We start from the raw sequence: 26,944 nt of genomic DNA, 5'->3' as shown, positions 1-26,944 counted from the left end.
AGTGTCACATCCTAAAAGGGCGTGGACACCTGACAATGCAGTGGCTTTTAATGCTTTGTGTGATAGGGACACATTTCTGAGGATTATACAGCGATTCTGATCCCTAGCAGAAGGCACAAAAACAGAATCTTGTGGAAGTCTTGGGTAGAGTCTTGTGCAAAAATCTGGAGTTTTGTTGCAACTCTCTCTAGGGCATTGATGCAAGATGATTTTAGTGTCAGCCTTTTAATGAAGAAACTCCACTGAACAGTGTGGGGTAACAGCTTTGTTATTTCGTGTGATGACAAAATTCTTCGAGCAGCTTTTTGCCTGCTGTAGGATTTCCCTTGCAAAGTATGCAGTTAACTTGTCCTTGCGAGTGAGAGACAGTAGCTTATTGATTGTGACATGGCCTTCACAACATCCCCCAGCAGCGAGTTCCACAGGTTGACTGTGTTGTATGAATAAGTACTTTCTTTTCTGAGCTTTAAACCTGCTGGTTTTTAATTTCATTGGGTGATGCCTGGTCTTTGTGTTATGTGAAGGAGTAAATAACACTTCCTTATTCATTTTCTTCACACCATTCATGTTTTTATAGATCTCTATCACATCCCCCTTACTTATCTCTTTTCCCAACTGAAATGTCCCAGTCTTTTTAATCTCTCCTCATATGGAAGCTGTTTCATACCCTTAATCATTTTTGTTGCCCTTCTTTGTACCTTTTCCAATTCTAATCTATATATTTTTTGAGATGGAGCAACCAGAACTGCATGCTGTATTCAAAGTACCATGGATTTCTGTAATGGCATTGATATTTTCTGTCTTTTTATTTATCCCTTTCTTAATGGTTCCTAACATTCTGTTGGCTTTTTGACCTTGACTACCAATGCACATTGAGTGGATGTTTTCAGAGAACTATCCACTGTGACTCCAAGATCTTTCTTGAGTGGTAACAGTAATTTAGACCCCATCGTTTTATGCATAGTTGGGATTATGTTTTCCAATGTGCTTTACTCTGCAATTATCAACACTGAATTTCATCTGCCATTTTGTTGCCCAGTCACCCAGCTTTCTGAGATCCCTTGGTAACTTTTTGCAGTCTGCTTTGGATTTAACTATCTTGAGTAATTTGTACTGTCTGCAAATTTTGCTACCTCACTGTTTACCCCTTTTTCCAGATCATTTATGAATATATTGAGTTGGACTGGTCCCAGTACAGTTCCCTGGGAACACCACTATTTTACCTCTCTCCATTCTGAAAACTGACCATTTACACCTACCCTTTGTTTCCTATCTTTTATCCAGTTACTGATCCATGAGAGGACCTTCCCTCTTATCCCATGACTGCTTAGTTTGCTTAAGAGCCTTTAGTGAGGGACCTTGTCCAAAGCTTTCTGAAAGTCCAGTTACAATGGATATAGTGTATCACCTTTGTCCACATGTTTGTTGACTGTCCTCAAAGAATGCTTGTAGATTGGTGAGGCAGGATTTTCCTTTACAAAAGGTGTGTTGACTTTTCCCCAACAAATTGTGTTTGATCTGTGTGTCTGATCATTCATCTTGTGCTTTATCTGTGTGGCTATTGATCCATAAGCATTCAAGATAATTTTCTTCTAAGTTATCAGTGACTCGGAGACAGATAAAGCCATATTTAATGTAGAGTGCCATTCCCTCTCTCCTCTTTTGCCCACTCAGTCCTTCCTAAATCGGTTATAACTATTGATGTTAACATTCCAGTTATTTGAATCATCCCACCAGGTTTCAGCAATACCAGTTAAATCAAATTTATGTTCATAAATGAGCAATTCCAATTCTGTTAGTTACGTGGGCTCCTACTATTAGCACATAGGCAATTCAGGCATTTTTGCTCTGCATGCCCTTTGTTTCTTGATTAATTTTGTTCTCAGCATCTTGATTTTGTACCTTCTGATTGCTCATATCTTCCCTCGTTTAGCACTCTCTTGACTACTTTAGCTAGCCTGTTGAACAGGCCTTTAAAGGCCCACCTCTAGTGTCATGACACATTTTGATTCAATTCTGCAGATATATTTGTTCTTGCGTTCCAGCTGCATAAGGAATGTTAAATGAACTGAGCTATCAGTGGGGCTAGCTGCTATGATTGGCAGGATTCGTACATAGGTGATTCATTCTGGCATCTTGTGTAGTGTCGAGTTAAAGGCTGATCATGTTGGAATTAGCTCTCATTTTATGAGCATTAGCTGATAGCTTGGTACTGTCAGTTGAGAGCCACAATTTAATTTTGTGATGGCTGCATTTTTGACATGCTTGTGCTAAAGTATAATTAAAAGAGAGCTGATTTTAAACACTTTCTTGAATATATATTTACATAATTGTTCTAAGTTTGTCATATTTGGTACCATTGTGTTTGTGAGGAAAAAGGGCTTTCAAAGGATACCCAATTCTACCCATTTTTGATGACATTGCACTAGCAAAATTTCCACCAATTGGAGGACCTGGAGCTGGGAGAGTAGCGGATCTTTCTTGTCATGATAGATAGGGTGACGACACTGAAATGAGGAGTCTATAGATTTTTGTGAATCAAATGACACCTCCTTTACCTTTCTGTCATTAACTTGCCCACAGAATTATTCATGCTCTGACTGCATTGCCTGTGGCTAGGAGTTGGAGCTCCCAGTGTGTCTGGTGCCCATGGACCTCTCTCTCTCTCACATGTTTATCACTTACTGTCTTGTAAATATTAGTGTAAATAGGGTAGTGTTAGTAGATAGCTTACTAGTGTTAATTATTCTTTCATTCTGGATGGGACCGTCCTTTGATATTTTTATCAAAGCCTCCAGCATTAGCTTTGAAATTCAGAAGTCCCTGGCCTTCAAGCATTGTCCTTCCTGCAGGGCTGTTATGCCCACGAGTGAACGATGCTTACATCAGATGCCTCATATTCTTGGGAAGAGGGGCATGTGAGAGAGAAATGTAGCATCTGCAAGTCATTCAAGAAGAGGACTCAGAAATAACAGTAGGTATGTTTGAGGGACTACTTTATTGATCAGTCAATGCATCCAGCCCCTGATCTAGCCCATACAGGAGTTGGCAGAGCTGAGTGTATACTGACTAGAAGTGCCCCTGAAGCTCTGCATCTGCTTACAAGGATGCAAAGACTCCTAGATCACATGAGGAGAAGAGATGTCACCTTCGCTAGGATTTTCTCACAAGGAACAAAAACTTGAATCAAGATCCAAGAAGGGCTACTCAAGCACTCGAGTCATCGTCACTCCTCGCACAAATCATCTCACGAGTCCTGTGGTACCAAATCAGAGTGAGAACTATGGCTCAACTCTCCCTGCTACTGTCTGAAGTGAGACATGACCTACTGGTGCCATTGATTTCAATGCTGACAGTCAGAGCTATTTAGACCAGTACCTGCAGCAAAGTTACTTATTCTATCACCATGAAATTCCTTTAATTCTCATCTTTCCCACCTCACAAATAGGCCCATTTCCACTTAAGCTTTTGCTTAAGATAGCAGCGGGAGCTAGAGAGTAAGATGGCCAGCTAGGATGCCAGGAGAACAATGCAGCAGCCAGGAATATGACACAATGAAGCCAGTTTTAAGTTCCTCTTTCCCTAGCTCACATGCTGGGGAGGGAGGTTCTGAGCCAGCCTGTCTGGGCAACATTGCAGTAGACAAAGGAGAGGAAGGAACTGGATACCATAGACAACACTGGGAAAGATACACCATGATGGAGTGAATCTAAGAAGGGAAAAAAGATCTAACCAAAATAAAATGTGAGTAGTAAGTTAAATTGTAATCTGTTAGATAGATAGTTGACTGTCAGTTTGTCACAAGTAAGTACAGTAGATAGCTGTTTATTGCTTTGAATTACAGAGAGAGTGGCTTGGAGGAGAAAAAGAAACAAGTATTTTTCCCTCTTGCTATTAGTTTTAGTCCTTAAGCTAGAAAGCATTAGGTAAGTTTTTCAAGCTATGTTAATAAACGTTTATATTGTGTTTTTAGAGAAAAGCACATTTTAGACACCAGATAAACAGCTACCTGTATAACATCTTTCTAAATAGTGTTTTGTAATGGCTAACCATCATGTCATGATACCTTCAATATTTTACGCTTTAGTTTGATACACTTCTTTAAAATTTACTACTAGACAGATTATGTGCTGATGTCACTATCATTTGACACACCAGTTAAAGTTGTCATTTTTGTACCAGGTTGTTGGTTGTTTCACCCATCATGGCATATGTGCATTTACAAAAGGATGTTTGAGAGTGAAAACAAAACTTTGACGAGGGAAGGTGTTGCTCAATTTCTGGAGCTCTATGAAACAAAACGCCTTCCAAATTCACCAGGATTTTCAGAGGTAAGACATTCCCCTAACCAACCTCCCTCCCAGCTATTTTCCAGGATAAATAGATATTTTAACCTGAAACATTTCCTAAATTGATTACCTAAATCATGAGGAGGAGTTAGACAAATTCTATAAAACCATATCAAGTATAGCTATATCAATAGTAATGACATTATTTAGAAGTGATCTCAGGACTAAGATTACCTTGCTCAAAGAAAGAGTGCCTATTGCAGTGTTCCTTGTCATTTAGCCACAAATCCTTATTTCAGGGACCAGTACAGTCTAGTTGAATCCCAGTTAACTGGGATTCTTTTTATATGAAGGTTGGATATGATCTCTTTCTCCCTGAGGGTTGCTGATGATCCAGTTCTGTAGAGCTCCTCAGCTTTTTCAGAACTGGAGCTGTTGAGCACCTCAGTTCAGCAGAACCATCTGGTTGTGAAGGAGATTACTGAGAAAGTTTTGAAGTCCATGCTCAGCGTTTCACTACTCTAAGGACAGACTTTGAAGCCTGATGGTTATCTCCCCTTATTGTGGGAAGGTTCAGATATCTCTAGAGACTGTTGAATAATCAGTTTTTTACTGTATCTCTTATAATAAATTATGAAAAAAGTCTTTCTTACTATATAATAGAGATATTGTAGTTGTTAAAACTACACTCTCAGTTTTACTGTTGGAATAACGTATTGCATTTGCATAGATTTAGTAGTTAGCTTACATCTCGCAGGGTATGAATGATCTATTTTGTACACCATCCAGCCCCACTTCTAAGAAACAGCTTGTAGGTACCTCAAAAGCCAAAATTTCTGATTTATACAATTTAGGTCAATCTCTCATTAAAGTGACACCAACTTGATTTATAGTCAGTTTTTTTAAAAAAAGGTTAAAAGTCGCTACAATTACAGTACATGCCTCTGAGTCCTCCTGCCAATGTTATGGTTCTAATCTCTTTTTTTTTCTTATTTTGTAAAAAATAGTTTTCTTCCTTTTTGTTTTATGCAAAACAGACCCAAATGGGAATGGATTGTAGTAGAGGAACTGACTATATACAAAGTGTAGTGAAATGTACAAAGTGAATTTTTTTTTTCTTTTTCAGTTATAGTACTCTTAAAGGTTACTTATGAATAGGACCCTACCAAATTCATGGTCCATTTTGGTCAATTTCACTGTCATAGGATTTTAAAAATAATAAATGTAATGGTTTCAGATGTTTAAATCTGAAATTTCACGGTATTGTAACCATAGGGGTCACAACCCAAAAGGGGGCTCGTGGGGCTGTCGCAAGGCTATGGTAGGGGGGTCGTGGTGTTGCCACCTTTACTTCTTTGCTGCTGCCTTAAGAGCTGGGTGCCCTGCTCTGAAGGCAGCGCCACCGCCAGCAGCAGCGCAGAAGTAAAGCACGGCTGATGACCGGCAGCTGCTGCTGTCCAGCCGCCCAACTCTGTGAAATCTGGTCTCCCCTACAATAGCCAGATTTCATGGCGGAGATCAGATTTCACAGCCCATGACGCGTTTTTCACATCCATGAATTTGGTAGGGCCCTACTTATGCAGTAGTGAGGAACAGTGGTGTGTGTTTGTTTTTTGTTTGTTTGTTTGTTTGTTTGTTTTTTAAAGTTGACTGTTTTTACTAGTGATCAGTGAAGACTCACTCTCTTCCTCCTTTCAACTTCCATGTGCAACTAATATTAATGCCTTTCTTGTTCCTTGAATCAGTTTACTTCCTCTCCTCAATAGCCCAACTTCTGCACCAAATAGGCAAACCACCGCTCTATTAGTGTTGTTGTTCTAGCAAAAATGACGGACTGTACAAAGCTCACTGCTTAATCCTCTGCTGCTGTAGGTTAGTAATGATAAAAGCCTCTCTCATTAGTAGGAACCCTTTCTCTATCTTGTTTATCACAAGTAAAATAAATCTACTTAGTGCGTGTATAAAATGTCCTTATTGGTTTTAATGTAAATTTAATTTTTCTCTCTCCAGTTTATTATCGGACCGTTAATGGATGCACTTTCAGAAAGTTCTCTCTATGGCAGGTAAACCATTGGTTATTTAGTTTAGTAAGTATTGAACAATGGGCCATTACATTTGACGTAAGATATAGGTTGATATCACTTTAAACTTGTCAGTCAAGCAAGGGGAACCAGTTGACATAATTTTTTATACTTTCAAAAGGTCTTGGACAAGAAGCTTCTCAAGAAACTTACTTTGTCATGGGTGAGAGGCAAAAAAATGTTATGGATCAAAAACTGGCTAAGAGAAGGGAACAAAGCATAGGAATAAATGGTCAGTTTTCATCCTTGCAGAAGTTTAATAGTGGGATGCCTCAAGGTTCTTTATTAAGTCTGATATTGTTTGCTGTATTTATTAATGGTCTGGAAAGGGGGATGAGCGAGCATTTGGGTAGCAAAATTTACAGAAGACACAAAGTTATTTAGCTTAATCAAATCTAAAGAAGGCCTGGAGGAAATTCAGAAGGAATGGACCAATCTAGATGAATGGGCAACATGTCAAGTGAAATTCAGTGTTCATAAATGCAAAGTGATACACACCCAAGGAGAAAAAAATAATTAACCATACATCTCATAGGGTTCTAAATGAACTGTATCAACTTAGAAAAAAAAATTGGCTCAGTGAAGGCTTTGGCGTGGTGTGTAGCTGTGGTCTAAAAAGCAAACAGTATTAGAATGCATAAGGAACAAATGAGGAATAATATGAAAAACATAATAATACCATTATATAAATGGTATTGGTACATCCTCATTGGGAATAAGTGTGTAGTTCTGACCACCCTATCTCAGAAAGGATGCAGCAAAAGTAGAGGGTTCAGAGAGGGTGATAAAAAGGGCATTGAAAAATTCTAATGTGAAGAGAGCTTGAACAGATTGGGGTTGTTTATCTTAGAAAGGAGAAATATAAGTGTAGATATGATAAAAGTATATAAAATAATATAGTGAAGATAGGAAGCTTCTGTTCTCTGTGTCTCATAGCACAAGAACAAGGGAGCAGTCAATGAAGTCAAAAGGTGGCAAATTCAAAACTGATAAAATTTCTATGTAATTAGACTTTGAAACGCTTTGTTACAGGATATCTTGGAGGCCAAGAATCTATTGTGACCTCTTTTGTTCAATGTGTATTTGAGGCTGCTAGAATGGGTAGTGAGGAGACACGGGTTGTAGTGCACTTGGTATGCTGATGACATCCAGCTCTAGGTTTCTATCACATCCAACCCAGCCAGAACAGCAGAATTAATTTTTGAATGCCCTAGATGAACCTGGAGTTTGGATAAGTATTAGTTGACTGACTGTTCAAACTCAAACCGGAATAGACCTAGGATGTCTACACTAGTTGGCCTAGCTGTGTGTACACTGGGACTTAATTACAGCTTAATTACATAGCACAGGGTATGAAATTTTTCACAGCCCTGAGCGATGTAGTTAAGCCACCCTAACTCTGTCGTGCAGACCAGCCCTGAGATAGTGTTGGTGGGTTGGGGAGCGCAGCTGGAAGAGTTGGTAGAACTTACATCTGTGCCCCTCATAAAGGGCATGTAACCACCATTTGTAAAACATGTGCAGTTTTGGGGTAGCATTGGATCCAGCTGCTCCTGGATGCTCAGGTTGAGGCTGAAACCAAGAGTGTTTTTCTGCACCTGGCAAGAAGAGTGTGACCTTTTCTCTCTGCTACGGCCTTTGCCACAAAAATCTATGCCTTTGTCACTTCAAGATTAGATTGCTGTAATGTGTCATACATGGAGCTGTATTGGGATATTCAGAAGATGAAGGTAGTGCAAAATGCTGTAGCCTGCTTATTAAGTGGAGTTGCATGTTGGGAGCACATTATCTCCATGATCTCCGCTGACTTTCAGTATGTTTCTGTGTAGAATTCAAGGTGTTGTTTTTAACCCATAAAGTGTAAATGGTTTGGAATCTGATTACCCAAGAGCTTGCCTCTCTTCTTACGATATTCTGTCGTAACTGAGATCAACAGAGGCATTCTATCTGGATTTCCCTCGATATAAATAAGAGGGAACTGCTGGCCGTGCATTCTATATGAAAGATCCTCAGTTTTGGAGATTGTTCCACCTCTCCTTGGTCTGCCAGAGGTTGGATTTGTTTGCCTTCTGAGCACTCTACAAAGCCCATCTTGTTCCCCTCTTTGTCAAGGCTGTTCAGGGAAGGAGTTGAGGTGGAAATATTATGGGCAGTCCTTTGTCTGTATTTTTCTGAGAGACACGAGGTGGACGAGGTAATACCTTCTATGGTCTCTCTCACTAACAGAAGTTGGTCCAATAAAAAGATATTACTTCACCCACCTTGTCTCTTTAATATCCTGGGACCAACATGGCTGCAACAGCAGTGTATATTTTTCTTAAAAAGAAAAGGAGGACTTGTGGCACCTTTAGAGACTAACCAATTTATTTGAGCATAAGCTTTCGTGAGCTACAGCTCACTTCATCAGATGCATACTGTGGAAAATACAGAAGATGTTTTTATACACACAGACCATGTATCACACAGTATGCATCCGACAAAGTGAGCTGTAGCTCATGAAAGCTTATGCTCAAATAAATTTGTTAGTCTCTAAGGTGCCACAAGTACTCCTTTTCTTTTTGCAAATACAGACTAACACGGCTGTTACTCAGAAACCTATATTTTTCTTGTAATTTTTAACATGTGGGATCGGCACTCAGAGCACTGGATGAGTGGTTATAGGTATGTTTTAAAAAGGTAGAGAAATAGACAGAGATTGGACATTTATATGGATACCAAGAATATCCAGAGTCATAAATAGTTAATGCTGATACATTTTGGAAAGGATATAAAACCTCATGTTTCAGGTCTTAAACCTGAACTTTTAGGGATTAAGATGAAACCTTCATTGGGATTACATTATCCCGCATCTGGTACTGCAGGGTTTCTTGCATCTGTCTGGGAATCATCTGATGCTGTCAGAGATAGGAGACTGGACTAGATGGACCACAGTTCTGATTCATCATGGCAATTGCTGTATTTCAGTTTCAATATTTACATTTTCAATACCCTTTAAAAGTATCAGAAGTACTTAAAAAAAAAAAATCCCTCCCTCCCCCAATTCTTCATATTGAAACATTTTACTTTGATTGGCTGTTTGCATTCTAATGAGTTAGACAATTAGGTAATGTTTTTGATTAATTTGTTTTATAAGGGGCTTTGAGATCCCTCTTTATAAAGTGCAGTTAATGTGCATAATGTTAATTTTATGTTTGATTAAAAACAGGTCACCAGGCCAGTTGATAGGAGCTTGTCCTCCTTTAGGGATGAAGTTACAGAAGTTTTTGTCTACTTACCTCACACTCCTTCCAGAAGAAGAAAAAAGTATGTTTTAATTGTTTTTTTTCTTTCGAAAGATAAGGGAAGTAAGGATAATGGATCCATTTCCAGTATCTAATGTAAATGTTTACGAGTGTGTTCTCTCCCTGCTAGTGTACTGAACCTGTCATAGACTGAGTCACAAGAGTTCTCCATCGTCTGTCTATCTCTGGTTTTTAAAATGTTTTCATACAGAAATTTCTTCTTCTTTGAGTATGTGTCAGGGTGGATCCCACTGTAGGTGCACGTGTGCCCAGTGCACATGAGACCTCAAATTTTTGAGCAAGTGTATCTGTTGGAGCTGTGCATGTGCCCTGTGCTTCCTTGTGCTCCCATGTGAGGGCGTCAAAGGAAGAACAGTTGCAACGTCTCTTCAGTTCTCTTTTACTAACTGTGCCAGCAAGACAGAGCCGGAAGTTGCTAGTTTGTAGCTCAGACTAACTTCTTCAGAACCGTTTATCTCTTGTTTTCAACACTCAGTTTCAACTGAGCTGACCCGCCTGGACCAAATTTTGCTGGTGAGACCCTATATGCCCCTTCTCTGTACATCCATCCCTCCTCCCGACCCATGTACAGACCTTTTACCCCCGACCTAACAGGGTTCATCAACATGTTGCACTTGAAACCTGCAGGCTTCAAGTCCTGTCCATCCTGCAATGGACTATTCCCTCTGAAGGGTGGATGCAGTGGGTATCTCTGTTCTCTGGGTGAATTGCACATTCTAAACAGATGATCAATATGGATGTGCAAGTTGCACAAGACAAGGCTGAAACGCCACCTTTTGGAACGGTTCATAAAGGAAAAAAAATCCTACTAATGAACAAACCAGTGTTATCAAGTGACCCACTGAGCAGTCAGGCATCGCCTAAGACTGGGGCAAAAAAGAGTGCCAAGGAAAGAAGCCGACCTCAGCAACTCCCATGTTGATGTCAGGCACTGAAAGAGGCTGCTCCAAGCTCTAAGGCAGAAGCACAAGAAGGAGATCTGTGTCCTCCCATAAGGACAGACAGCAAGGCCTTCAGAGAGAAGTTCTTCATACCCCACAGAGTGTCAAGGACCAGAGAGAGGGAGCAAATTGTGACACAGCAGACTCCTCTGGAACTAATCCTGGTGCTCCGACAGTGTTCTCTTTGGTGTTGACTCTGGCCTCTGAGCATGAGACTAGGGAAAAACCAGGTCCGTTATCGGTGCTGAAACACCTACCAGCACCAGTATGGACCTTAGAGCTGAGAGCACCTTTCATGTTGGTGCTGCCTCTAGAGGAAGTCTACTCTTCATTGCAGGCATTGAGAAACAAGCCTTCATAATTGAGAAAAGTCTGTTTCCCCAGTGGCATCACTGACCCGGCCACTGATGTCTGAATATCAGGAGGAGCCAGATCCAGGTGCAGATCAATATCAGTGCCCCATCTTGCCACCAAGGGATCTCTCATCTTTGTTGCCAGGTGACTTTAGAAAGGCTTTTGACATAATCCCACAAGACATTCTCTAAAGCAACCAAGGGAACTATGTTCTAGATGAAAATACTATTGGGTGGGTGCACAGCTGATTGACAAAAATGTACTTAAAGAATAGTTTTCAATGGTTTACTGTCAAACTGGGAAGATTCCTCAACTGGGGTCTTACAGGAGTCTGTCCTGCATCTGGTATTATTCCATTGTCATTAATGACTTGGATGATGGAGCAGAGAGTACATTCATAAAGTTAATGGATGACACACAGCTGGGAAGGGTTGCAAGCACTTTAGAGGACAGAATTAAAAATCAAAATGATCATGATAAATTGGAGAATTGGTCTGACCTCAGTAAGATGAAATTCAGTAAAGACAAGTGCAAAGCACGACACTTAGGAAGGAAAAATCAAATGCAGAAGTACAAAATTGGGGAATAATTGAATGGGCAGTAGTACTGCAGAAGAGGATCTGGGGGTAATAGCGGATCATAAATTGAATGTTCATCTACAATGTAATGCTGTTGCATGAAAGGCAAATGTCACTTTCTGATGTATTAAAAGGAGTGTCATATGTAAGAGATGGGAGGTAACTGATCTGCTCTAATGGCACTGGTGAGGACTCAGCGAGAGTAAAGATGTGGACAGATTGGAGAGAGTCCAGAGAAGAGCAACAAAAATAAGAGGTTAAGAAAACATGACCTATGAGGAAAGATTGAAAGAATTGGGCATGTGTACTCTGGAGAAGAGAAGTCTGTGGGAGGATGTAATGATCTTCAAATATATAAAAGTTTTGTTATAAAGCGGATGGTGATCAATAGGTTCCATGTCCATTGAGGGTGGGACAAGAAGTAATTGGCTTAGTCTGTAGCAAGGAAGATTTAGGTTAGATAATAAGAAATTTTTTCTAACTATAAGGGTAGTTACGCTCTGAAACAGGTTAACTCGGGAAGTTGTGGAATCCTAATCATTGGAAATTTTTAGGAACTGGTTAGAAAAACATCTGTCAGGGATGATCTAGGTATACTTAGGGCACGTATACACTAAAAACTCAAGTCAACCTATATTAGATTGACTTACAGCCACTGGAATAATTACTGTGGTGGTTCACGTCCAAACTATCCTCCTTTGGTTGGTGGTGTGCATCCTCACCAGGAGCGCTTCCACTGACCTAAGAGGGGCAGTGTGGGGAGCTGAGAGCCCAGTCTCAGCTCTGCTCACAGCTCCCTGCCAGGAGCCTGGCTGCTTCATGGGCTCTCAGCTCACTGCTCCACACCAGCTCTTCCTGCCCCCTCTTCCCCCCCCCTCCCCCCGACTCTCAGTACTCTGCTGGGAGCACAGCTGCCTGCTGGGCTCCCAGCTGCCTGCGACCCCCACCACCCTCTCGCCTCCCCGCTGGGAGTGGGGCAGCTGCCTGGGCTCCCAGTGGGGAGCTGGGAGCCCGGGCAGCACCCAGGATCCAGTGTGGAGCCAGACGGGCGCAGGCTGACTCCAAGCAGCCAGCAGCTGATGTAAGTAATGCAGTGTCTACATGGACACTCTGTCACTCTAACTACACCAACATAAGCCCTGTGCCTCTCGTGGAGGTGGAGTAATTATGTTGGTGTAGTAGGGCACTTAAGTCGGCAGGAGCAAGACTGTAGCTTGTACGCTGACGTAGTTAGATCAGTGTAAGCTCTCATGGCAGGAGAGAGGACCTTAAGGACATTATTAAGCAGGGCCAGCTGGTGTCCAGGATAGTGATGGATGTCTGAGACACCATGGCCAGGTGTATGGCCAACTCTGGTAACTATTTGACGGGCACTGTGGCTTCAAGCAACGGGCATCTCAGGAGAGGTATAGGCCACAATTGAGGACTTGCCTTTAGAGGTCTCAGAGCTGTTCAGTAATCAGACTGACTGTGCTCTTCACTCAATAAAGAACTCAAAAGCTACCCTACACGTTCTGGTGATTAATACCCCTGCTTCATACCTCAAGACCTATTGTTCTCAGCCCCAACCAAGACAGCATACACTGCCTACCACCTCAGACTATCAAGCTAAGAAACAGCCAAGATACAACAGGGGCATCATTCTTCCTCTTCGTCAGCAACAGGACCTACACTTATGATTTGTCAGCAGATGTGATGAGGTGAGAGTCTCATCAGATCCAGTCTAGAGAATGCCATCTTCAGAAACTGCCTCACTCTATTCTACGAGACATAGTCTGCCTTGACATCAGTCAGATGGGTGTTAGAGGACATTGTCTGTGTCTTCCTTAAGATAGCCTACTACAAACAGAAGTGGCCTCATTGCTTTGTCTGGGAGCCACAGAGGTGGTACCAGTAGAGTTCAGGAGAAGAGGCTTCTGTTCCCAGCATTCTCTCATTCCAAAGAAGAAAGGGGGTCTTTGTCCTAACCTAGACATGAGAAGCCTTAGCAAATACATATGGCATCTCAGGTAATGCTTGTTTCCATCATTTTGTCTCCAAGCTCAAGACTGATTCGTGGCTCTCAACTTATAGGATGCATACTTCCATAAAGCAATCCATCTAGCGCACAGGAAGTACCTTAGACTCTCAGTGGGTCCTGAACACTACCAGCACAGGATTCTGCCCTTTAGACTCTCAGTGGCACCAGAAGTGTTTACAAAATGTCTGGTAGTAGGTACATTTAAGGAGGTAGGGTATGATGTCTATCTCCTGTCTGCCCGGTTGGCTGATCAGAGGTAGGTACCAGTGGGGACATCCTTTTCTCCCAACCAGGATTCAGCTTAAACTACAAAAAATTGTTCCTCCCACTATCACAGATGATAGAATTCATAGGAGCTTTGATTGAGTGCCATTCGCCCATGCAGCTACGTTGAGGTCCATGTATGCCCTGTCCAGATACCACAGGTACCAAAGGGTCACAGTGGCACCCCCAGCCCTTCTAGATACTATTTGAGGACTGGACCCAGTGTATGTATAAAAAAGGGGCCATTCTCTGTCCCCTCCTGGCTACGACTGTTATCACAGATGCTTCAGGGACAGGTTGGGGTGCCTACCTGAACCAACTACAGATGTAAGGTAGCTGGTTTTAAAATGACTTAAGACTGTACATGAACATCCTGGAGCGGAGGGTCATCAGACTAGCCTGCGAAGCATTCCTGCCAGGTCTGGGGAGCTCTACAGTTTGGATTCTCATACACAACATATCACCTATGCCCTATATTTACAAACAGGGAGGAACCTGATCATCCTCTCTTTGACAAGAAAGCCATCAAGCTCTAGAAGGGGTGTCATCAACATGGGATAACCCCACTGGCAGTACAGCTCTTGGGGATCAGTAATGACTTGCTGGCTTTCTAAGCAAGCATGCAGTGACTAGCCGTGAATGGGCTATGAAGTTCATCATATTCTGCCAGTGGATGACCCCCATAATAGAATTGACAGAGGACAACACCAAATGCCCAAAGTTCCGCTCCAGAAGAGATGTGAACCCAGGTTCCTTGCCAGACACCTTCCTCCTCCGGTAGTCTTGAGTACTCCTCTATGCCTTCCCACCACTTTTTCCCTTCTCCTCAAGATAACGTTCAAAGTCAGGAGGGACAAAGGTACAGTTATCCTAATAGCCCCTGAGACAATTTTGGGTGTCAGAATTCCTGCAGATGTCCGCATGACCTCCTGTTCATCTCCCAGCCTGCCCAGACATATCTCGAGCTAAGATCAGATCGTGCACTCAGATCCACAGTCATTACACCTGACTGCTTGGGTGTTGGCTGTTTTAGCAATACTGAAAGAGATGCCTCTCTTCGGGTTCAAAAAATTATCATACAAACTAGGGATTTGTCCACAGGAAGACCTATTCCTCAAAGTGGAAAAGATTCTCCGTTTGACCCACTGAAGATCCTGGACTGTATGCAACTCCTGAAGCAGATGGGCCTGACATTCAGGTCTCTTGGTCTATCTTTCAGTAATATTGGCATGTCATGCTCTGGAACAGTCGCATGATCCAGTTGGAAATGCTGTGCACTTCCACCCGCTGTCAGTTGGCTGGTGAACCTTTCCCTCAGCATATCAAGGAACATGCCACCAGGGCATAGCCTGCAGCTATTGCCTGCCTCAGAAACCTTCCAGTCCCTGAAAACTGCAAGGCTGCAATGTGGAGTAACCCACTGACTTCCATGAAATATTATTTCTTTGACTTGGCAACCAGGGCAGACACCAAATTTGGAAGAGCAGTAGTATTTCTTTGAGTGACTGAACATGTCCATTTCACTGTAGGTGAGTGCATGCCCAATGCATGGTTGCTGGAGATTTTTTTTTCCCTCAGCAGAACCTATTAGGGTGGCTTGAGCATCCTCTGCTGCTGCATGCAGGTATAAAGGGTGGAGCTGGCCCCTCTCAGTTCCTTCTTACCAACCATGATGGTTGTTGCAGTAGTAAGGCTGTAATCGCTCCAAATTCTTCTCTCATTCTCTGTAAAATATATCCAGTTTTGCTTAGTGAAGTTTCATAGAATTTAGGGAATCTGTAGTTAAGATAATTAGCTACTTATAAATTTCAGATTTAGGTCTTAGACTGCCAGGTTCAGCTTTCAGTACTGGGAGCAGCACTGGAACTGTACCTCCATCTCCGGGATTAAATCATGTTGTTCATTCAGCAAACCAATGCCGGTGAGCGACTTGCACCCCAGCTGCCTTAATCACTTGGGGGAGTCCCATGTTAGTGACAAATGTCACATTTGCAAAGGTTATAAGCCTTGCTTAAAAAAGTACAGAGCAGCCAAGCTTAAGTGTATTCTTGTGGAGGTGGCACTCATTCTCTCCTGGAGCTGTCCAGTTTGGAGTGGGTGCTGGGTATGTCAGCATTGGTCCACAGTGCTCCTCCTGTATTGTCTGACTCCAGCGCTTGATCACTGTCATTGGTGCCAAGGAAGAGGCACAAAACCTCCAGAGATTCAGTATCTCTGTAAGCAAGACACAAGAAGTAATTCTTCTGTTCTACTCTGCACTGATTAGGCCTCAAATGGAGTATTGTGTCCAGTTCTGGGCACCACATTTCAGGAAAGATGTGGACAAATTGGAGAAAGTCCAGAGAAGAGCAACAAAAGTGATTTAAAGGTCTAGAAAACATGACCTGTGAGGAAAGATTGAAAAAATTGGGTTTATTTAATCTGGAGAAGAGAAGACTGAGGAGGGACATAACAGTTTTCAAGTACATAAAAGGTTGTTACAAGGAGGAGGGTGAAAAATTGTTCTCCTTAACCTCTGAGGATAGGGCAAGAAGCAATGGGCTTAAATTGCAGCAACGGTGGTTTAGGTTGGACATTAGGAAAAACTTCCTGACTGTCAGGATGGTTAAGCCGTGGAATAAATTGCTTAGGGAGGTTGTGGAATCTCCATCATCATTGGAGATTTTTAAGAGCAGGTTAGACAAACATCTGTCAGAGATGGTTTAGATCAGTGATTCTCAAACTTTTCTTTTCGCGGATCACTTGAAAATTGCTGAGGGTCTCGGCAGACCACTTAATGATCTTTCCAAATGGTGTTTGTACCGTTAGCTAACTATTGTAAAGTGCTTTGGATAAAAAGCACTATATGTTTAAAAAAACCTTAATCATTAATGTTTTTTTGTTCTACAAATAAAAGCACACAACTCATATTTTAATATCAGTCGTCTTACCTTTCTAATGGGATGGACGTGCCCTCTCTCCCCCGCTGTGGCAGCCCCCGAGCTGGGGCTGGGAAGGGGTGGGGGTCTCTTCCCCCACCAAAGCAGCCACAGAGCTGAGGCTGGGAAGGAGGGCCCTCTTTCCCTGGCAGCTGCAGCCTTGGAGCTGGGGAAAGTTGCCTCTTTCTCTGGCCGCTGCAGCCCTGCACATCCCAAATTCTACACACACCCCTGTTCTGACCCAACTGCCCCCTCCCACTTACCCCGTATTCCCCCCAAGGCCACCACCTCACCTTACATGTGCTGCTTCTCCAGGGTCCAGGCAGGCGTGGCTCCACTAATTAGGTTGATGGCCCTTCATTCTCTTGTGTGCGGTTGCCCAGGTGCGCACCTTAGAGGGAACTATCTGCGGACCACAGTTTGAGAACCTCTGGTCTAAATAATACTTAGTCCTGCCATGAATGCAGGGAACTGGACTAGATGACCTCTTGAGGTCTCTTCCAGTCCTACAATTCTATGATTTACAAAAATATTCCGCACCCAGTAATTCCCACGGAGAACAACAGAGAAATAGCTTTCCCCTCTCTCTCAGTGATGGCATTTTGGTTCTAAGTGTCTGATCTGTGTACACACCATATGGTTATTTCTCAGCTATGCAGCATATGATTCTGGATTACGGTCTTAGTGGTCAGTCATAATGCAGGGATTTGTATAGTTGCTGTAGAGTTATTTTTCAGTGACAGTACTTCAGACGTACAGTTGTCTCTGTGATAATCCTTCTGCTCTGAGTGGTTTTGGGTTCAGAATTTTGAAGCTGTTTTCCAGCAATGCAGACAGCGCTTCAGCCTCTTGCTTCCTTTGGCAGGAACCAAAAACGTCAGAAGTTTACAAGAAAGAGAACATCGAAATAAAAGCAAACAAAAGAAAAAATACTTTAAAAATGCTTAAGAACCCACTGACTAACTTTCCTCCTCTTGAGATCTCTTCCAGCCCTGTATTTTTATGATTTTATGATTCATACTCAGTCCTTCTATTGAGGTAATTGGCAAATACGTCTGGTGACTTCAAGATAATTTTGACTGATTTCAGTGGGATGGGCCCCAATCTCGCTCTTGGATCACACAGATCATATTTCAAAATCAGAACCTAGGATTGAGCCATTTCTCTTCCTCCAAGTCTCTTCCTACAGTCCCTGGGTCTGGTCTCCACAATAGGCGTTGTATATTAGAGTTTTTAGTTTCTCTTGTTTGCTTGCACATGGTAAATCTTCTTTCCAAATTCAGTTTTGAAACAGTGTTACAAATGTATGGCAGATATTTTCAGGAGAAGGAGGAGCCTTGCTGACCTGTTGAGAGGAAAAAGGAGATAGGGAAAGGAGATAAGAGGGAGGAAAGAAGGCAAATGAGGAAGAGAAAAGGAGGTAGGAGGAAGGGCCAAAATCTAATATTTTTAGAAAGCAATTTATCTTTCCGCAGTTAAGCAGTCCATTTTGTTTTCTCTAGTTTTTATTCTTTCATTTAAAAAAATTAAATATTGAATTTCCTGTAGCATAGTAACATAGTTAAAAGAGAAGTAATGGATGCTCAATAAGCTTTTCTAGGAAGTTGTATTTCAGTAACTGTAGATGGAAAAGTATTTATTTAAAATAAAGTATCTTACACTTGTGCTTGTGCAGTTCACAGTTTTCCTGAAAAGCTGCTGTCCTTTCTGTGGCGGTGCTTGTACCACTGCACAATCAGCTAAAATATACAACTGAAAACCATTATAAACTAGATCATTTAAAACTAAATTAAATATTAAAATTGAAACCAAATAGTAGTAGATAATCCTTGCTATTTAAGGGCTTGATTTTGGCTTTCTTGCTCAAGGAGTGTAGGACTGAGCCTGAATCTTTATCATGAAAGCACCAGGACTCTTTCCTCTCCCTGCACCTCCATCATTTAAATGGTTTAAAAAGAACAAGAAATGGATTCTGGCTATACAAAATGGAAGTTTGCATTGAAAATCTTACTTTCTCAGTCAAGATATTCTTTCAAAATACAGTAGTTTCAATATTGTAATATTTCAGCTGACCTACAAAATAATTTTTTTCTGATTTGCTCTTATTTAAAGGTAGTTTCCTGTTAAAGTTTATTCAGAAGATGACAAGTAGGCACTGGTGTGCTGTTCCCATTTTGTTTCTGTCTATGGCACTGGCATGTATCCCATCATATAAAGCACTGGGTACAGAAGGACTTCATGCTCTAAGGTAACACACTTCAGCGGTTTTATGTCCCTTACTTATGCACAGGTTCTGGGAGACTAATAAAACAGTTCTGGGGAATGCACAGCAGAGTCTGACTCTTTTTGGGAAAATTTAAATAATCAAATGTAGTCGAAAGACTGAAAGCTTAAACTTGTAAAGAAACTTTTTTCTCTGTCCTTCCCCACTCTCTTCTACTATAGTCCAATAGAAAAGTTTTCACTTTTCACAAAGCGATCACTCTATATCTGACCTATCAGTCCTTATCCTCAAAGGAAACCTGCACAACATTTCAAAAGATGAGCCTGGGAGCTTAAATTCATAGCTTTGCTAGACACTAAAAATCATGGACCGAATAGAAACACTGGATTTATGCCTTATTACAACAATCTGAACCCACTGACAACCTCTCCCAGCTGCTGCTGTTTTTTCCCCACACTCCTGAGCAACAAAAGTTTTGCGGACAGTGCTAGTGTTGACGTGGCCTTAGTTTCCCAGACCTGAAGAAGAGCGCTGTGAAAGCTAGTCTCTCTTACCAACAGAAGTTGGTCCAATAAAAGATATTACCTCATCCACCTGGTCTCTCTCTAATATCCTGGGACCAACATGGGTATGACTACACGGCATACTTACTAGTACAAATTTTCGTGTTCTTCAGAGGCTTTGACTCTGTAAAGAGGCTTTGACTCTTTGACTCAGTAAAGAGACCTCTTAAGCAAGCTCTTTTGCATATTCCTGGTATCTAAAAATATAAGCACAGCAGTAAATTAAGCAGCATTAAACACGTGTAGCCAACAGTATTCTGATTAAAGAACACATTTAAAGTGAATGTGAGGGACAAACTGTGAAACTTGTGGCAAATTTTTCTCCCATGTTGGTCTTGGTTGGTTCCCTAGTGGATATGCCAAGGTCTAGTGGCAGAAAGTCTGTCTTAAGAGATTTTGGCAGCAAGCACAACCCTTTTGTAAGCCCTGACACAGCACTGTTTTTGCAACTATTTCCCACAACCCTCATAGCACGTGAGGCTGTCTGGGAAGGGGTTATGGTCAGGGCACAAGAATGATGTGCTAATTCAGTGCATTTCCTGGCTTCCTTTACCACTAAGGATTTTACGGAGAACTCTCTGGAATGTAAAGCTACTCTCCTCTGGCGAACTTCCAAGTGAAAGCAATATTTCAAATGGTGCTTACCCTCTTTTAGGGGTGAATTCCCCTCTTTGGGTAAAGCTATATCCGCTTGCTTAGAGGGCATAAAATTTGCAGTCCAACTTCTACCCACCCAATGGGGGTGAATTAACTCATAGACTGCGATTTTTAGTTTTTAGGGGAAACTGTTGTTTTGATTTAATTGGAGAGCTCTTCAGTGGGGGATAGTGTCTTTAACCTATGTGTTTAACATTGGAAGTTTCTTTTGCAGTACTCATGGCAATATTACATTATCACTAATTATGGAGACATTGGTGATGAATTTATAGTTAAGATTAAATCAGTTTTCATTTCAACAGGCACTTTAAACTTTTATTAACATGGCCAAAACCTAGATTGTAAATTTTGAGTACAATTCGCATTTTTCTTGTTGGTTTGAAAATTGGATTGATTCAGAGAGAAGAATAATTCCAAAATCATCACTTTTTGAAGTTTTTCAATGGATTGTTTCATCTTTCTTAGATTCTCTTTTGCAGGACATCTAAGACATTGGGCTCTTTGCTTTGCTCCATGTGCTGCTCCTTGTGTGCTGATTAATACAGTATCAATTACAAATACATTGTGCTTGTGTTTGTCATGACTTTTCACTTTTTCTCCATAAATGGAAAAAGAAGTGCACCAAGATGAACCCACTGTATTTAGCACTGATGATGTAATACATCCACTTTGATGAAATAATCTGTGGGTGGGTGAGAGAGACAGAGGAAAGTCAATCAGCCAATCCACCCACCAAATACCCCTATAGCCTAGGAGAAATTCTGTGAGCTGGACAAGAGACAATCATGCAGCTCCACTCTTATTGTTGACCAAAGGCATGAATGTGGATCCTAGAACGTAGACGATTAAGAGCTGCCACTGCATTTGGCAAATAAGTTAATAGCAGGAATAGGATTCTAATGTGGTAGACCCAGATCTTAGCTGTTTGGCTGCATTGCCTTTCAGATAATCAAATCACATCCAGTCTCTAACCGCTCAGCCTCATGCTTCTCCCAGAGTCTGAGATAGAACCCTGGATTCTTCAAATAGTGTCCCTAAGGGCGCTCCATTTCAGGTGTGCATGTGCCACATGAGCCCTTGATCAGAGATTTTCAGTTAGCAGTGTCCATTTGGCCTGCATCTATGCCCTATGCCTCCTTGTGCCAGATACTGAGGCTGTATGGGGTATGCGGGCAAACCACCCTCAGCTCCTTCTCAACTGCTCTTGCCTGAGATGGAGCCCTAGTATGTCCGCCTTGAGCATGCATTGATTTTTTTCTAATATTTCTATAGTGGGTAAAATAGTTTTTATAGTTAGTTGTTAGAATAGTTATAGTTAGATAAGTAGTGAGAGGATTGTTTTACTCCTCTTTTCTCTCAGAGAGAGGTTTTTTTGAGGCAGGGAATGCCTGACTCTCCAGGTTTCAGCTGATGTCTCTCCTGCTGTACCTGTGAGTAATGGCCTTAAAGTGTGTCCAGTGCTTAGGGGAGTTCCATGTCTCCCAGTAGTTCAACTTCTGCCTGGCCCTCAAGTCCAGGGCAAGGAAAAATAGGGAGATTAAACACAGACTGCTAACGATGGAATGCTCCCTTTGGCCAGCTTCTGAGTTAGGTTGGGAGACCCCCTCCCCTGCCCCCCAAGCCCCTTTCCCCCTCTCCTCCCCCCCAGGTTGGGGAAGGCTTCCACAAAGAGGAGTGGGCTTAAGGAGCCAGCTCCAAAAGGTCCAGGTGAGATCCACTGTCTCTGAAGCTTCAACCTCTTGACTTGGTACCATTAAGTTGAAGGACTCCTCCTCCAGTACTAGTGGGACCGTAAAGTCCCAGAGCACAAGGGAGAGACATGGCTCCAGGAGGGCCTGGGTACCTTCTACCAGCAAGGAGGGGAAGCACAGACACTTTGGACTGGCACCACCAAGTTCAGCATAGTTGTCAGTACTCGTGCATGTGGTACCCTCAGCACTGAGTAAGCAGCGGTGCTAGACACTGTCGGCATCTACTTCAGTACATCAATTATCAGCTTCAGTGACTGTGGCCTTGAATGCTGCGTCAGTACCACAGGAGTTCAGACATACTAAGGATTTCTCAATAACAGATGAACTGGAGTCCCTGCTCCTTGTGGGTACTAAGAATCTCTTGGTACTAAGATCCCGATCTTTGGCCTACTGTCATCTGGACCACAAGACTCTCTACTGTTTTCTACATGTGCTCCTCCATTGGATGAGATGGAGGAGGATGAAAGTGACTTCCAGTCAGTCTCCTCTATTTCTGTTTATGGTTCTCCAATATATTCTTTCAGAAACATGTTTTTTGAAAGTCATAGGGAAGATTGGACTCATTATTGAGGGTGGTGGAACCAATCCTGCATGCCATCGCCACTTCTGTACTACAGGCCCTTCCAATGACCATACTGGGACCCCGGGTTGCCCATCAACAACAATTTTCCAGCTCACTGGTGTCCAGCTCACTCAGCCTCTGTCCCTGGCAACTGGGCCCATGCCAGGGGCGGCCTGCTGCCGCCACCACCTCCCCAGCCAGGCTCTCTCTCAGGCAGCTGCTGTTCTGCACAGAGCAGTGACCTGGAGCAGCCATCATGAGAAGTGGCTGGTCCCGCCCCTTCTACTCCCTGCCCAGGCCTGGCTGCCAGGGGCAGGTGCAGCGGAGGACAGAGCCCCTCTTCCTCGCACCCCAGCAGGCCAAGCAGAAATCTGGGTGTGGGGCACTTAACGCTGCATGCCCCCCTACGCATCATCTATGAGGAACAGTGTTCAGTAGCTGGGACATATGGCAGCTTGCACCTTTGTGACCGATCAGACAAAGCTGCGTCTCCACTGCCTCCAGGGTTGGCTCAGAATGACCTGTTCTCCAGTCAAAGACACCTTGGGTAGACAGGTGATAGTTCCTCTACCACGTGAGGAACACCTTAGACTATGGGAGGATCAACTCAACGTCTGTGCAGGCATTCCTTTCTGTAGCGCAGCCCCATCAGTAACTTTAACAACAGATTTATCACTGTTGGGATGGGGAGCCCATCTCCATACCCTCACAACTCAGGGCAAATGGACAACGCAAGAAACCAGTCTCCATGTCAATCTGTTGAAGCATAGGGCTGTCAGGAATTCTTGCTTTCATTTCCTCTCCTTCATCACAGGCAAATCAATCAAGATCATGCATTCTATATCAACAAGCAAAATCCCCCTCCCTGTTGTGGTGAAGCCATAAAATTATGGAATTGGTGCATAGTTCATCTGGTCTACCTCTCAGGTATTCAGACCACCACAGCCAATTTCCTCAGCATACACTTCTCACAGGATTACGAATGGGATCTAGACACCCAAGTTCTCCACAGCATAGTCCAAAAATGGGGACTGCCAGAAGTGGATGTCTTCACCACCTCCAGGAACAGGAAGTGTCCTCTTTTCCGCTCAAGAGGGGGTCTGGGCCACTAGTCCTTGGGAGATGCCTTTCTTCTATCTTGGAAGATCTCTCTGGCTGAGAGATGGTTGGCACCCTTACCATCTACACGTATGTGTCCAAATCTCGTTCAGGCTCCCAACCATTCCTTGTCACCTGTCACAGGATGCAGGTTTTGTGCTTCATCCCAACCGGTGGTTCTCCACTTCAGGGCATGGCTCCTCCGATAGTTCACGTGGTTAGAATCCTCCTGCTCTATGGAAGTACAAGTGTTAGTAGAAAGAGATCAACCTGCACTACTTACCTGCAGAAATAGAAGAGATTCTTCCATTAATGTTGTTGTCACTCCCTCCTGCCTGATTTGGTGCTACTTTCAGTCATCCTGGATTGTCTTTTGGATCTATGAAAATTGGGGTTATCAGTTCTGTTAAGGTCCATTTGGCTGCAATATCAGCCATTCATTCTCCGGTAGATGGTTTCTTCATGTTTGCCCATCTGGTTTAGTCTACATTTATTAAGGGTCTGGGAGGTGACAACCCGCAGATTAGAGACCCTACCCCGACCTGGGACCTCAACCTGGTACTCGGTTACCTTATGAGACCACCATTCAAACCAATGGCAATCTGTTCTCTGTTTCAGAGTAGCAGCCGTGTTAGTCTGTATCCGCAAAAAGAAAAGGAGTACTTGTGGCACCTTTAGAGACTAACAAATTTATTTGAGTATAAGCTTTCGTGAGCTACAGCACACTATGTTCAAATAAATTTGTTAGTCTCTAAGGTGCCACAAGTACTCCTTTTCTTTTTGCTGTTCTCCATTGCATTTATCTATGAAGACAGCATTTTTAGTAGCCATTACGTTGGCCCGTAGGGTCAGGTAGATTAGAGCCTTGATGGCAGATCCTCCCCTGCTCCCCCTGATGTTCTTTAAGGACAAGGTCTCTTTACATCCACACCCTAAATTCTCCCCTAAGGTTATATCGGAATTCCACCTTAATCCATTCATCTACCAATGTTATTCCCAAAGCCACATAGTTCTCTACAGGAATCCAATTTACATATCCTAGATGTTAGAAGGGCATTGGTCTTCTACTTAAATAGGGCCAAGCAATTTAGGAAGTCACCTGGGCTCTTCATTTCCATCATGGATAGATCTGCATGGTCCTCGAACTCTACTCAGAGGCTGTCAAGATGGATATCTGGATGTATTATCACGTGTTATGATGCTGCGGGCATTCATCCCTTCCAAAGGGTGATAGTGCCTACAATCTAGCTGAATGTGCTATCTATGGCATTAACAAAGAATGTACCTGTGTCTGAAGTATGCAGGGCCGATACATGGGCTTCAGTACATATGTTTTTGAAACATTACTCTCTGATCCATGCAGTCAGATCCGATGTGACGCTTGGTTCTGCAGTACTGTCTTGGTTCTGCACTGTTGCAAAGCTCCCTCTTCCATCTAGGGATATTGCTTGGAAATAATCTGAAGTGGCGCACCCATAGGGACACTATTCGAAGAAGAAGAGGTTAATCACTTTGTGCAGGAACTGCGGTTATTCAAGATGTGTGTCAAAATACAGCTATTTCACATTTCAGTCATTTGTCAGCTCCTCTTCCTTGCTTGATCCTGGAACCTACCCACTGAGGTACACCAACCTTGTATAAAATGAACTAGGAAATAAATACAAAAAACTTAGTTTAGTGACGGTTAGAGTTGTGTCAGGACACACTCAACCAACTCAAAATCTGAAACACATGAAAATGAAAAACTAAGGGAAAAGTCTCTGGCATTTACATTGCCTGCAACACTTAATAATAATAATAAACACTCCATCAATCTGTAAGGGTTTTGCTTCTGTCTCCAACAGATACTGAAAAGCAGTGCTTATCCCAATATAATCAACTTTTGAATTCTAGCACAAAATCTTATCGATGACCTCAGCAATGTTAAGGGAGTAATTTCCCAAAAGCATGGAATGTGCGACAGGCAGATGTCAATCTGGTGGCACAGGAGCATCTGAGATTGCTGTTAAGGTTTTGTGATAGAATGAGAATTTAATGAATTCTGGGTACTATTGCTTTTCAATATCTGTTAGAGATGTAAGTGAATGAAAGCCTTATGAATTGTTGGAGTGTTTTACCAACAGTGTTGTAGGCAATATGAATGTGACATGGAATAGAGACTTCCCTTAGCTTTTCATTTTCATGCTTTTCAGATTTTGAGTTGGTGGGGTTTGTCCTTCTGCAACCTTAATTGTCACTAAACAAAAGTTATTTGTGTTTATTTAGAATCATAACCCATCTTGTTTTCGATTGTATGCTCTTCAGCGCAGGAATTATATCATCTTGTATGTTTAGAAAGTGCAGCGCACATTCTGAGTGCTTCTGCATTCTTAATATATTGACAACTCCAGTTAAAATATAGTTGGTAAATATGTATTTTAAGAGCTACTAAATCTGTTTATAATTTAAGGTGCATATTTGTCCATTTGCAGAGATGTCCTGCAGTGCACTATGATCACACATCAAATTTTGTTGCGGGGAGCTGCTCAGTGTTTTCTTCTTCAAACAGCTATGCATTTGACAGATGTGGTAAGTTCCTCTTTTTTTTTTTTCTAGTGTAATATTTTATTTTTCAGAGATGATGATGCTATATATAAGTGCTGCCAAATAGAACTTGGAGTAGCTGATTTGACTGAATTTGTAGTTTTGGCAATATCCATTTGAAAAATGTGCTTGAGTGATATAGTCCCTGTATTCAGTTGTACTAGTAGTTCTTTTAACTTTGTTTTTTCATATGAAACAACTTGATCCTTTTTGTTCCGCATTTCATTTGCAGTACTTTATTGATGATGATATTTGTATTACTGAAATGCTTAGAATCCCTAGTCATGGGCTCAGGATCCTGTTGTGCTCTTAGGTGCCATACAAACACTTCTTTAAAAATGAAAATTTAATATTAAAGAGACTTTCAAAATGACATAAAAGATTTTAAAATTATATTTCTAGTGTTAGCATGGTGACTTTATAGTCAGGTTAAAATATCACTTTCATTTTAAAATCTTGAATATAAATTGTCTAATTCTCAAATTATTTTATGGGACTGAAATTTCTCATGCTTAGTGTTGAACCAGAAGGAAACCCTTCCCCTTTTTCTCCCCTATAATATCACAAGAGTTTGTCTGGGCACTTTTAAGCTATAAAATGTGGTTTAAAAATTTTCAAATGATTTTGGTGCTTTGGATAGCTCAGAAAACTTTCTTTTTAAACTTCAAACTTGACATCAAACAAGGACTCATGCTTTTATCTTGTTTGATGAAATTCAGTAAAGTTCCTGGATAAAAACTACATTTAACTGCAGTTAAG

General features: G+C 42.1%; 1 protein-coding gene across 1 annotated transcript in view; it reads left to right on the top strand.

The window, feature by feature from the left end:
- TARBP1 (tRNA guanosine 2 -O-methyltransferase TARBP1) overlaps window positions 1-26,944 on the top strand; it is a 95,472-nt gene that overhangs the window by 6,734 nt on the left and 61,794 nt on the right. Inside the window, exons 4-8 of the mRNA XM_074948858.1 lie at window positions 4,183-4,331; window positions 6,300-6,352; window positions 9,576-9,673; window positions 18,860-18,995; window positions 26,074-26,170. Coding sequence (XP_074804959.1) covers window positions 4,183-4,331; window positions 6,300-6,352; window positions 9,576-9,673; window positions 18,860-18,995; window positions 26,074-26,170 — 533 coding nt within the window. The remainder of the gene's footprint in view (window positions 1-4,182; window positions 4,332-6,299; window positions 6,353-9,575; window positions 9,674-18,859; window positions 18,996-26,073; window positions 26,171-26,944) is intronic.

Source organism: Natator depressus, chromosome 3, assembly GCF_965152275.1.
Source record: "Natator depressus isolate rNatDep1 chromosome 3, rNatDep2.hap1, whole genome shotgun sequence".
In the NCBI taxonomy this organism is placed as follows: domain Eukaryota; kingdom Metazoa; phylum Chordata; order Testudines; family Cheloniidae; genus Natator; species Natator depressus.
The sequence above is the reverse complement of the archived record's forward strand: the minus strand, read 5'-3'. Positions and strand labels throughout refer to the sequence as shown.